Genomic DNA, 13,707 nt, shown 5'->3' with positions numbered 1-13,707 from the left:
ATATTTTAAACATAAAAACATTAAAAACTGATGTTTTGAAATCGTTTAAAAAAATGAAATGGTACCTTAAATGTGAAAATTAAAACAGCCAGTAAGTGGCAGAGAGTCACTGTTAATAAGTGAGTCATTGCGATTGAACCGAATCATTTAAACGATTGATTCATTCAGGAACGAAACCCTATCATGTTGCTCAGAGACGCAAAACAGTGGCTGTGTTTGGAATGATGTTTGTTTTAGAAATAGAGCGCAAAAAGTGAATATGCTGTCTAAAACGTAAAACTCTTGATATTAACTTCTTGTTTATTGAACTGTTGTATGAAATCAATGCCACATTTGCAATTATGCAGACTTCTGGAGAAAAACGTCACTCTTCGTGTGATAGTAACTATATTAAATGATATATAAATTATATAGATTTAAAATAGATTTAAATTAATAGTAGCCACTGCAAATCATCCTAGCTCTAGAAAAAATGTCCACCACATTCTAAAGCCACCAATGCACAACCAATTGCTCTACAACAGATTTCCAGCATCCCAGAGTATATGTACACTTTGCCAGGTGAAGTGCCTGTCAGTGGGCCATCAGTTACCCTGAGTGCTCAGTGTGACACAGATGCTTCTCCTATGGAGAACAGTGCAACAGGTGAGACAGAAATTAAATTGAATTTTAGTTTAATTTAATTTTAATAAAATTTCAATTTCATTTTAACAGCACAACAGGTGATTATATAACTGTATCTAAAAGTGATACAGAAGCAAAGTTAATATTAATTTGACTTTTTTTTATTTTAATTACATTTTTTACATTTTAGTCTGGGGGGTTATAACAAATATAGTGTAAGTTATTTGTGTTTAGGAAAAGCAAGGTTTATATACTGTAGCACATTTCATGCACAATGGTAATTCAAAGTGTTTTAGATAATCACAAAATATTCATAAAAGATGATCAAGAAATTAAATAAAAAGTATTATTATATAAAATATAAAAAATATTCATTTATAATCTTAAAAATACAATTAAAACAATTTAATGAAAACAAATAATTAAAAAACAAATATGAAGATATAATAAAAGAACAAATAAACCTCTTTTCATTTTAATGACAGACGTGTTTCTAGTTGTGTTTTCTTTTTCTTTTCCCTCACTTTAGAGAAACATACAAATAACGAGGAGAGAAGGTTCTTCACCAGACCGTGGATGGTTTACTTACTGCTGTGCTGCATACAGCTATCAGATTCAGTCAATTCAAGTCTCTCCAAACTCTGAATTGTACTGCACATGCTGAGGACAGATGAGAGAGGAGGTGATGATATCTGGAGCATGCGAGTCAATAGGACAAGCGGCCTGGATATTATCAGTATTTCAAGCCAAGCGTATGACAAAACTACAGCAGCAAGCAAAACGCAGAGGAATGTTTGCCAATAAATGTTTACAAATGAGACCAATGTTTCATTGTGATCATATGCCATGACAATTATGTAAGGTTAAGGTTATTTACTTACTTGAAATGATCAAACTAAATGAAATGTGTGCTGTGCTGCAGGGTTGTTCATCATAATTTGGTCTGGATGGCCCAGCTGCTCTAGTGGTGTCAATACTGATCCCGAGGCCACACGAGAACACTATTGATCTCATAGACAGACATTTAATAGACTGACTTACAAAAACCAGACAGTCACTGCTGCTCAACCAGCAGTATGTGAGCTTCTGTTCCTCCAAACTAACCAGAATAAACTCCAGAATGAGTTCTTTATTTCGTAGTGAGGAGATGTGTCTCGTGCAGCTGTTTTTTCAAACCGAATCAGCTCACAACTGCATCAGTGAACTTGGACATCTTGGATTGGTTCAGTTTAAAGATGTGAGTAACCTTTGTACTGCTTGTGTGATGTTTGTGTGTGTGTGTGTGTGTGTGTGTGTGTGTGTGTGTGTGTAAGTGGCCTGTGTTGTTGAATCAAATGACATTGTAGCTAAAAAAGTGTTTGAGCATTACTAGGCCATCATTTATTTTGACATTTGTCTGATTGTCAGGTAACCAGCATCCATTGATTTATAAATGTAGGCTAGTCTGCTTTTGGCAGCATGCACACTTTCTAGTGCATACTCACTGCATCATTTTTCAGTTCATATTGAATGTTCATAGTCACAGAATTTTACTTCTCACCATTATTGAATCAATCACTGCAGAGCCAGAAAAAAATGATTGTGATTACCGTATGTATGTAAATTAATAAGGGAGTCATTTAAGAAGCTAATAGGGCTTCAGTAATCTAAAATAACCATCTAAATTCTGCCTTGGTATGTTAGAATTTCTTTGTGTAATAAACATTTTTAAAACGATCTCACAGCTGAATCCTAGTGCAACAGCATTTCAGAGGCGATTTGTGAAGGAAGTGAAGAAATGCGAAGAAATGGAGAGAATTCTGAGTAAGAAAGTTTTTGTTTAATTATAATTCTGACCCCATGAATAAACATTTCTGCTGTAAATTTTTTAAGCCCTATTGGTGAGTTGCTTATATTGCAAAGATCCATATCTCATCCATTTGACATGTTGAATCATGCATTAATACTGCAGAAGGGATCTAACAATACTCCTCATATATTAATTTAAAACATCTGTATGTAAGTTTTTTACTTTGAAATTTCAATTTCAGTGTCATTCTGATGATACATTGACTTAATAATAAGGTGAATGGCTTCTGCTTGGTCAACAAATGCATGTGTATCCACTGTAATTATGAAAGCGTTATGTTTACGACAGAAAATGCTAATCATTTAACTTTAGGGGGTTCCAAAGTCACAAAAATACACAAAACTACATACAGCTGCCTTAAAATGATATAATTACCTTCAGAGACAGAGACTGGTTTCTCTTGAAATTATACATCATTTAGGATATCTTGAGAAGGAGATGGTGAAATCTAACATTGTAATTGCGGCAACAAAGGAGAAGGAGATGGTTCCCTGTGCCAGAGATGTTCTGGAGCTTGAGGTGAAAAACAATTAGACTATTTTTTCTCAGTTGTGGCCTTGACCAAATAAACCCATTTTCTCTTACTCTGTATTAACAAAAGTTGACACACAAAAAGAAATTCAGAAAGTTATACTGTGACATAATGCTTGCCTTAAAACCTTTAGTCCACATTTGAGAAGCTGGAGCAGGAACTGCGAGAAATCAACCGTAACCATGCCACACTCAGACAGAACCTCATTGAGCTGATGGATATTGACTCTCTGCTGAGGATGACTGAAGACTTCTTTGAAGAGGTTCTTGAGATCAATTTTAGTTTTTTAGTTTTAATTTTATAATATTAGTATGCATTCATATTTTGAATTAGCTTTTTTATATATTTGCTTTTCATTTTAATTTGAGTTTTAAGTCATTTTGTCTTTTTATTAGTTTTTTATATATATTTTTAATATTTTTTAATTGAAATATTTTCTACTTTTATTGTATTACAGTATTAGTTTCAGTCATTTTTGTACTTCAACATAAAATGATTCATCTCAGTTACTTGCCAAGGCAACATTTCAAATTTTTATTTAAATGTAATTTTTTTTTTTTTTTGATATTTATATTTAATTTTTTAGCTTTATTTATTATTAGCTATTTTTATTTTTTTAGTTTTATTTCAATTTCCAAAAATTATTTGTAAAAGTTTTAGTTTAAGTTTATCTAATAGCTGGTAACAAAACTGATCAAAATTTAACATATTTATTTTAACTTTTTTCAAATATTTCAACCAAACTAAATGTATTTTAAGGCCTTGATTTGTACTTAATATTTGAACATTTGAATGTTTAGTGAACATAATTTAAATGTTTGGTCTTTTTAATCTTGATTTTCAGGGTGTCTCACCTTTACTCCATCTTCAACTCAACAGAACAATTTTAATTTGAAACATTATTCTAAAACGCTTAAAGTGAAGTTCACCCAAAAATTAAAATTCTGCCATAATTTACTTTTTTTTTTTTTAATGGAACAGAAAGGGGTTGTCCATACTCATTTCCATGCAGTGAAAGTGAATGCTTTCCATGTACAACTTATGATTGCTTTTGTACCAGGCCGAGTCGCTGCTAACCTACTCTGAGCCTCCCTCTGAAGACTCAGTGTCTATGACCGTCTCATCACACATAACCAGCCGCAGAAACAGCAACTCCAGCACCTCTGGAGCTCTACATCTTAGGTACTGTACATTTAAAATATCTTGTCCTACTGATACACAAAGGTTCCAGTTAAAACCTAAAAAGATAGCACCGTACTTCTTATGACATACTGTTTCTGTACACATTTGAAGCTTTGTTGCAGGTGTTATCAAACAAGAAAGGTTTCCTGCTTTTGAAAAAGTTCTTTGGCGCCTTTTTCATGGAAATTTCGTCCTTCGACATGCAGAGATACAGGCCACTGAGGAACTCCAAGCGGTGGTGAGAATATCATATTCTTATATTCCCATATTTCTGTTTTTAAGTTTGATTTATTTTCTTTCACACTCAAAACATGTCTTGTCAACACTCCTGCAACATATATGCACAGCTATATTTCCATTCTACAAACTCCAACATCATAATTACTTACAACATTATCCATAATCTATAGGTCTCTGTTCTTGAATATTTAAAGCAATCGATAGCTTGGGATCAGATTGTCAATACACATCACACATGCTGCTATATTACTAGTTTGAAATGGACATTAATCCATTTAATATAGATTTTTTGGATTTGGGACAGATGGTGAAAGCTCATGTACAGTTGGGTGTGAGTTAATATTATCACAAAAATGGTCAGTAAATATATCTTTCTTTTAAACAGAGGGGAGCTGTGAAGAAGGACGTGTTCATTATATTTGTCCAGGGAGATCATGTGCGAGAAAAAATCAGAAAAGTCTGTGAAGGGTGAGAGACACCGTATATACCAACAGTGGATTCATCCTCAAAAAATGTTGAGTTTCCCGAATTAGAAAATTCTGTTCAATAAATTTCCCCCCCACAAAAATGATTGTATTTAAGCATTTATTTTAATATTATTTGATTTAATTTCACAAATGAAAAAGGGTTGTAAATAATAATTTTTATAATTTCTATATATTTTATTTATTCTATATATAAAAAACATCATTGTAAAGACAAAGAAAAAATAACTAAAATTAAAAAATCATTTAAATAAAAAATGTACTCCATAAAAAACTTCTTACTTGCATCTTTTTACTCTTAACTTACTTTTCAACAACATTTTAAATTTTTAAAATACATTTTTAATGATGATAACACCAATGATGTACAGAATTGAATGAATGAGTGAGACAACCATTCTTTTTAATAGTTTAATATGATTTCATATGATTTCATAAAGTGTAGGTTTATAGATTAATGTCTTTTATGTGGAGTCTCTTGGCTATTTGACTATATATGGCTACTTGGCTATATATTTTTCATGATATGTCACCATATTTTGAGAATGATCTAGTAGCAGTTTAACTTAGCCCAAACAATCTATTTAGATCTAAGTATGACAATTTAAATTTTATTTGATGGCCTTATTCACATTGGATAGATTTGAATTCCTAATGAAATTTCTTCATCAACATTATTTCTACAATTCTTAAAGATTTCGTGCCAGCTTGTACTCATGCCCCAAAACTCTGTATGAACGCAAGCAAATGAGCAACAGCGTAATGACACAAATGGAAGATCTTCGAATGGTGAGCCACATTACTGATTATTTTCAATTGCAAGTGTCTTTTCAAGTGTTAGAGAATCAGTATTCATAAATAAATGTAGGAAACAGCTGTTTTATGTCCAAATTTGTTGTAAAGATCCTGAGAAGAACTGAAGAATATCGTGCCGGTGTCTTGACGCGAGCAGCGGAGCACGTCCAGGAGTGGGGCAGTAAAGTGAAGAAGATGAAGGCCATCTACTACACCCTCAATCTCTGCAACATAGACATCACGCAGAAGCTGATCGTAGCAGAGATCTGGTGTCCTGTGTCAGATCTCGCTGTTGTTCAAAACGCCCTGATTAAGGGATCTGTAAGTATGTTTATATGCTTCCTTGAATAAATATTCTGCAAACCATCACTAATACAGTATTTCAAAATGGAATATTTGCAAGTGGTTTTACGACCACATATTCCACCTCTCTCTCTCTCTCTCTCTTTTAGGAGCAGAGTGGATCCAGTGTGACTCCAGTCCTGAACCGAATCCAAACCCAGCAAACTCCACCAACCTTCAACAGAACCAACACATTTACTGAGGGATTCCAGGCTATTATTGATGCCTATGGGGTCGGTACTTATCAGGAGATCAATCCAGGTATTTGACTGTATAATTTAATATGTTATTTCATTGCAAAATTTTATATTAATTAACATATTTTTAATAATATATTTGCATATATTTTATAATATATGAATATATTTAATGCATTATTTCATTGCAACATTTAATATATATATATATATATATACATTGTATGGGTCAAAATTATTGATTTTTCTTTTATGCCAAAAATCATTAGGATATTAAGTAAAGAGATCATGTTCCATTAAGATATTTTGTAAATTTCCTGCTGTTAATATATCAAAAGGTAATTTTTTATTAGTAATATGCATTGCCAAGGACTTCATTTGGACAACTTTAAAGGCGATTTTCTGAGTATTTCGATTTTTTTGCACCCTCAGATTCCAGATATTTAAATAGCTGTATCTCGGCAAAATATCCTAACAAACCATACATCAATGAAAAAAGCTTATTTATTCAGCTTTCAGATGATCTATAAATCTCAATTTTGAAATTGGTTTTGTGGTCCAGGGTCATATATGTGCATGTATTATAATCGACTTGCTCCGTTTATTTTCTCAGCTCCATGCACTATTGTAACCTTCCCTTTCCTGTTTGCGGTGATGTTTGGAGATTGTGGACATGGACTGGTGATGACTCTGTTTGCAGTCTGGGTCATTTCACAGGCTGAATCTTTAAGAAAGTGGAAAAATGAGGTATTGGATGGCGTTAAAGTTGCTCTGATCTCTTGTTTGCATAATCAGACAATTTTTTAACTCTGATTAGTGTCTTTTAGAGTCTTTCTACTTGTTATTTTCACTAGTCGTAATTGTCTTTCTCCTCTCAGGTTACAGATGTCGTGATCGGGGGACGCTATATTATATTGCTCATGGGAATGTTCTCTATATACACTGGGCTGATTTACAACGACTGCTTCTCCAAGTCCTTCAACATCTTCGGCTCTTCCTGGTGTGTTCGGCCCATGTTTCATCCTCACGGACCTTGGCAGTACGTACTGTATGCTGGAGACCTGCAGACTTTAAAGTAGTCGCTTGCTCTTTTCCTTTCTGATATGTATTTTTTTTCTTTATCTCAGAAATGAAACGCTGCATGAGTATCACCATCTTCAGCTGAACCCATCTGTGCCCGGAGTTTATTCTGGAGACCCATATGTGTTTGGAATCGACCCGGTCAGTGCCTGTAAAATCAACATAATTTCTTTCCCTGGTCAGTTTAGCATTTTGTTGTTTTTCATACATCATGTGATCTTGGAATGTGTTTACAATGATTTGAGAGTTTTACTGTGTTTTATTCACTAGGTGTCAGGATTTATACTGTTCTGATGCTGTGCATTTAGAAACACATTTGTTTCTAAAGTTCACGACATATGCAAGGGAACAGAGGAATACTTTTAACAGCAAGTGAATATAATAACGATAATGCAAATAAATAAATAATTACATTAATTAATTAATTAAAATGACTGCTTTCTATTTGAATATATTTTTTATGTAATTTGTTCCTGTGGGACAAAGTTGAATTCTCAACATCATTACTCCAGTCTTCAGTGTCGCTGTTATTCCAAACTTCATAAATGTGTGGATTTGCACAACGAAGCATTGATTTACATTTTTGTTTTAGGTTTGGAATATTGCATCAAACAAGCTGTCCTTTCTAAACTCCTTCAAGATGAAGATGTCAGTCATATTGGGAGTCAGTCATATGCTCTTTGGAGTCACCCTGAGCTTGGTGAACTTTGTGTGGGTATTTGATCTCTTATAAATTTAAGGCAAAATCATTTTTTATTGTCAAATGCTAATGCAAAACATTAATTCCTCTTTAAAGACATATAAGTTTTTATACTGAAATTTTATGATGTAATAATGTAGCTTTTGTCTATTCTGTCTAAAGTAGAAAAATTAGATGCTTCTTGTGTATAAATCTACACTGTAAAAAATTATATGATCGATCAATAAGTCATGGTAACCTTTAGTTTAACTCAATAAAATAATTTAACCAATATCAACTGCACTTTTTTAATTTAGACGAGATTCAGCTCAACAAAATAAAAAAAAAATAAAAAAAGTTAAAATGAGCAATTTTCACTTAAAACAGCAACTTCAGTTTTTTAATTAAATTAGATAGTAGAGATTATTATGAAGTAGTTATTATGATCAAAAGGTAACTGATCCTTTTAAAAGTACCATCTCTTCACAAAGTCCAGATAAATTATGATCAGTTGAAGTTCTTAACCCTTGTGGTCATCATTGTTCAGAAATCTGAGACATTTTGCTTTTCTCGTTGCCTCGTTCAGACATTTCCGAAAATTCCAGGACATTTTCCTTCAGTTTGTTCCACAGCTGATCTTCATGCTGTCTCTCTTCGGATACCTGATCTTCCTCATCCTCTATAAATGGTGCATCACTCTACGCTCCGAAACGGCTCCCAGCATTCTGCTGCTCTTCATCAACATGATGCTGTTTGATTACCAGTCTGAACATGTGCTTCTCTACGGAGGACAGGTTTGGATTCGTGCTCTTCTAAAAGCAGTTCTTTACTCCTGGCTTTACTCAGTGTTTCAGATCATGACCGATGCTGTAATGCTCTACAGAAAGGGCTTCAGATCTTCTTGGTTTTGACGGCAGTGCTTATGGTTCCTGTGCTGCTCCTGGTCAAACCCTTCCTCATCTACAGGACCCGCATGAAGACCAGACACCAGGTGAGCAGAGCAACACTATCCCAAGAACAGTAAATGCTTGTTTCAACCAGGGTTAGTATAGTTAAATAAAACTAAAACTATACAAAACTTTCGTCATTTGAAAAAAAAAGAAAACCACTGAAATAAAAAAAAATATACATTAATTTCACCAAAACACAAAAACACATTTAATTCGCTGGGGTATATTTGTAGCAATAGCCAACAATACATTGTATGGGTCAAAATTATAGATTTTTCTTTTATGCCAAAAATCATTAGGATATTAAGTAAAGATTATGTTCCATGAAGATATTTTGTAAATTTCCTACCATAAATATATCAAAACGTAATTTTTGATTAGTAATACACATTGCTAAGAATTCATTTGGACAACTTTAAAGGTGATTTTTTCAGTATTTTGATTTGTTTGCACCCTCAGATTCCAGATTTTCAGAAAATTGTATCTCAGACAAATATTGTCTGATCATAAATAACCATACATCAATGGAAAGCTTATTTATTCTATAAATCTCTATTTTGATAAACTGACACTTAAGACTGGTTTTGTGGTCCATGGTCACATTTAAAAACTAAAATTGCCAAGGCAGTATTTCTCATTTTCATTTCGTTTAACATGATGTTCTAATATAACTAAAACTAAAACTGAAAAAAAAATGGATATAAACTAATAAAAATGGCAAAAACACACAACAAAATAACCACAACTAACTAAAATATAATGAAATGAAAATGAAAACAATGATAATAATGAAATAATTATAATTATAATAATTATAATGAAAACAAAAATTCTAAAAATAAAAACTAATTCAAAATATTAACAAAATATATCTCAATGATACTAAATTGACACTGGTTTCAACATGTAAATATATTTTTTATTATTAATTCAATTATGCACATTTTAAATGTAAATTAAATCCTTACATTTTAAAAAACAGTACATTTTTATAAACACGTGGCCCTCCTTTATAATAAAATGAATAAAATATGTTATGTTAATTATAGTTATATTATTAAAATAATTAAATTAAAACAATATAAATATAGTTATAAAATGTTCGTACAAGTTATAAATATTTTAATATAGTCAGTTTGTGTAAAGTACTAGTTATTAAGTTCAGCAGTCTATAACATTTTCTTTGAACTTTAATATTATACTTAAGATAACAAATTTACATATATGTATTTATATTTATTAATGGTTTATTAGTTTATTTTTACATTTTTAAGTTTAATTTCAATACTGCAATTTTAGCATTTTTTTTTTTTTTGTTGACATTTTCAAAGTGGCACCATCTTTTAAATGTGAATAGTATATATATATATATATATATATATATATATATATATATATAGTTTAATATATATATATGTTTAATATATTTTTGTCTAATAATATTTTCATATAAGTGATTGAGACTAATAAGGTCTCTACACAGGTGTTTGGAAACAATCCGAATGATCAGCATGGCACAGACACACGCTCTTCCTTCTCACATCATCAGAAGGATGAGATGGTAAGCTTTTGGTATATGGTAGGTCTTTAAATGTTGTTTAAAACTTACTGAATACTGGTACTTTATATCTTAAATACAACATAATATGCTCAAATGTTTTAACTATGCTGTACAACCAAAGAGGAAAGATAATGTCATCTGTTTTGTTCTTCAGGTTAGTATGGGTGACATCTCTGTGTATCAGGCCATCCACACAGTCGAGTTCTGCCTGGGCTGCATCTCCAACACTGCCTCGTATCTTCGGCTCTGGGCGCTCAGTCTGGCTCACGCAGGTTTGTCCTGTCGCAGTGCTTGCACAGTAATAAAACAAACTGCACGATCAGTTTTATTATCTGTGTTCTTTATGTTTTCCTTTGTGTCTGCGTGACTGATTGTATCAACAGTGAAATGATTTATGAGTAAATGAAGGTGTGCAGTTTTTTTTACCTTCCCTAATTTTTAGCATATTAACTTAATGGAATACATGGCTAAGTGCTTTTCAGAATTTAGTTCTGAAAATATACTATTGGTCATAAGTTTGTAATAATAATAATAATAATAATAATAATAATAATTGTTATTTTAATGTTTTTAAAAGTAATCTGAAAGAAATGCTCTGCATTCATTTGATAAAAAACAGTAAAAACAGTAATACGGTGAAATATTATTACAATTTAAAATAACTTTTTGCTGTTTTCCACTTTAATATAATTTAAAAAGCAATCTATACTGATCTGGTGCTCAATGAATATTTCTTATCATCATCAATGTTGATGTTAATCAGCAGCTTAATATTTTTCTTTAAACCGTGAAACATACCATTTAAAATTTTAGGAAAAGTATGATTTTTTATTTTTATTAAAAATAAATGAATATTTTAATTCAGCAAGGATGCATTAAATTGATCAAAAGTGACAATTATAATGTTAATGTCAAATAAATGCCTTTTTAAAAGACATTCTATTCATCAAAGAATCCTGAAAAAAAAAATGTTTCCACAAAAACATCAAAGCAGCTGTGACGGGACGAGCCAACGACAGACACAGTGGGCGTGGCGTCAGGCCTCGGAGAGGTTTTTATTTAACAGAAAAAACCAAAACAAGGGGGAATAAAGTGTCCAAAAGGGGAACAGTGTCCCAAAACAACAGGGAATCCAGTTATGTGTCCTCGTCGTGCTGCGGGGTTCGTGGGGGTCTGGCGTGTCCATGGAGGAAGGGTCCAGGTAAGGGGCGGAGTCCGGCGGCCGCACGCGCTCCCCTCTTCGGTCCGGGGACCTTCCTATACGCGAGGGGCGGCGGCTTCTTCTAGCGGCTTCATCCTCCTCCTCGCTGGCCGCGGCGCTTGCAGGGGAATGGACGGCCCGGCATCCTGGCCCGACGGCCGTGTAGACGGGTGCGGTTCTCGACCGGACCGCGGGTCCGGCAGCTCACGTCTTCTGGTGGCGCGGGCGTCCCTCAACGCACCCTTCCTGGGACCCACGAGGGACACCAGTGTGCATGCAACGGGAAGAGACCGGTCTCCCCCTCCGAGGAGAGGCGCGTTGGGCTTTTAAACAGCGGCGGTGATGAGGCCCCCATTTCCTTCAGGTGTGCCCCATCACACGCCGCCAGCCCTGACTCGTCCAGCGCCCCTCCTCTCTCCCACACCCACTCCACTATCGGAGTGGGGGCGAGGGGCTGGCGGCTGGCTGTTCAATCCCCTCCTGGGCGCGCATGCCGCTTGAAGGGCGGCGATTTAGGACGGAGGGTGCCGGCTGTATTCCAGGGATGGAGGCAGCGCTGACTCGCCACGGTGAGAGGCAGCCCCAAAAACTGTTTTCAGCATGAACAGTAATAAGAACCATTATTATTAATTGAACAGCAAATCTGCATATCAGAATGATGTTTAAAAGAACATTTAGTTACAGAAGTTATTAGTATAATTTATGTTTCAGTAAACATGCTAAGGAAATAGATCACCTCAGATCAAATGTTTGTTCTTTGCACTGTGAAAACACAAAAGTACATATTTTGTAGATTTTCAGTGAACAACTGTTTAAATTTCAGTCTGCTCTTCACACAACCCAATTACTGTTATTGTTCAGAATGACTTGAGAGTGAACATTAATTTTTGTGTGAACTATCTCTTTAAAAAAACACACTGACAGAGTGAAATGAGGTTAATTAAAGGCCATATCGTCTGCAGAGCTGTCGGAGGTGCTTTGGAGGATGGTTCTCCAGGTGGGCCTGAAGATCTCCTCTGGTATGGGTTCTCTCATGCTGGTAGTGCTGTTTGCTGCTTTCGCTGTTCTCACCGTGACTATTCTTCTGGTTATGGAGGGCCTGTCTGCCTTTCTGCACGCTTTACGACTACACTGGTAAGAACAACACATAATTCATAAGCAACTAGTATGAAACTTCACTTTAACAAAGACGTTATGAGAGTTATCATGCATATAACAACCTTGCACCTAGAATTTGTAAGCTGCATGTTAGTTAAGGTTATTCGACTTGTTCCTGACCTTTGACATGGGGCATGTTTGTCTGTCTATTTTAAATCTATTAAAGTTTACATATATCTGGCCCAAAGGTCTAATGTCTCTGTACTTGAAGTGTGTCCAAATTTAGCATTAATAGTGTGAGTTTATCAGTATGAACTGTAACTACTAACCACAATGATCTGTTTACAAAGCATGTTTAAATATGATTAAAAAAATAACAGAAAGTGATATGAATGTAGGTAAAGTGACATTTTCATGTGTTTGTTTTCAGGGTTGAATTTCAGAACAAGTTTTACGAGGGATCCGGCTACAAGTTCACACCCTTGTCCTTTGACAGTCTGTTAAAAACACAGCAGTAATAGTTTTTATTCGTGCTATTCTTGGAGTTTTTACTGTAAATATAGTTTTGTGAATGCAACAAATGCATATTTCAAATCAGGGGGCTTCCAACAGGGATCTCACAAGGATGGTGTAAAATTTAATTCTGAAAATTTGCAAGATTTAGATGAGTTTTTTTTTTCATCAGAACAGATTTGGAGAAATGTATAGTGTTACATCACATTACAATAGATCCTCAGAAGTGAATGGGTGCTGTCATAATGAGAGTCCAAACAGCTGATAAAAACATCACAATAATCCACACGACTCCAGTCCATCAATTAACATCTTAAGAAGTGAAAAGCCAGCATTGCTTCTGGCTAAAATATGAAAAATGTTGATGTGAGAGGACAAA

The 13,707-nt window shown here is 34.0% G+C and overlaps 1 protein-coding gene across 1 annotated transcript; it reads left to right on the top strand.

The window, feature by feature from the left end:
* Positions 1–524: 524 nt before the first annotated feature.
* Positions 525–13,679, top strand: si:ch73-173p19.2 (V-type proton ATPase 116 kDa subunit a1). Its single transcript, XM_042714624.1, has 21 exons — positions 525–645; positions 1,154–1,861; positions 2,349–2,427; positions 2,895–2,992; positions 3,139–3,267; positions 4,066–4,187; positions 4,299–4,425; positions 4,813–4,895; positions 5,608–5,701; positions 5,816–6,028; positions 6,160–6,310; positions 6,860–6,993; positions 7,125–7,285; positions 7,374–7,467; positions 7,919–8,037; positions 8,592–8,799; positions 8,889–8,996; positions 10,439–10,516; positions 10,671–10,788; positions 12,680–12,851; positions 13,246–13,679. Exons 2-21 carry the CDS (start codon positions 1,745–1,747, stop codon positions 13,331–13,333), a joined length of 2,493 nt encoding a protein of 830 aa, XP_042570558.1. The 5' UTR covers positions 525–645; positions 1,154–1,744; the 3' UTR covers positions 13,334–13,679.
* Positions 13,680–13,707: the final 28 nt, after the last annotated feature.

This window comes from Cyprinus carpio, chromosome A24, assembly GCF_018340385.1.
Source record: "Cyprinus carpio isolate SPL01 chromosome A24, ASM1834038v1, whole genome shotgun sequence".
Lineage (NCBI taxonomy): Eukaryota > Metazoa > Chordata > Actinopteri > Cypriniformes > Cyprinidae > Cyprinus > Cyprinus carpio.
This window is presented reverse-complemented; position numbering and strand designations above follow the sequence as displayed.

Bases quoted from the DNA above. Each gene is read 5' to 3' on its own strand.
- si:ch73-173p19.2 (XM_042714624.1), top strand. From the start codon at position 1,745: ATGAGTTCTTTATTTCGTAGTGAGGAGATGTGTCTCGTGCAGCTGTTT. The intron at 2,993-3,138 runs GTGAAAAACAAT...TAAAACCTTTAG, and splicing joins GAGATGTTCTGGAGCTTGAG to TCCACATTTGAGAAGCTGGA. The intron at 12,852-13,245 runs GTAAGAACAACA...GTTTGTTTTCAG, and splicing joins CACGCTTTACGACTACACTG to GGTTGAATTTCAGAACAAGT.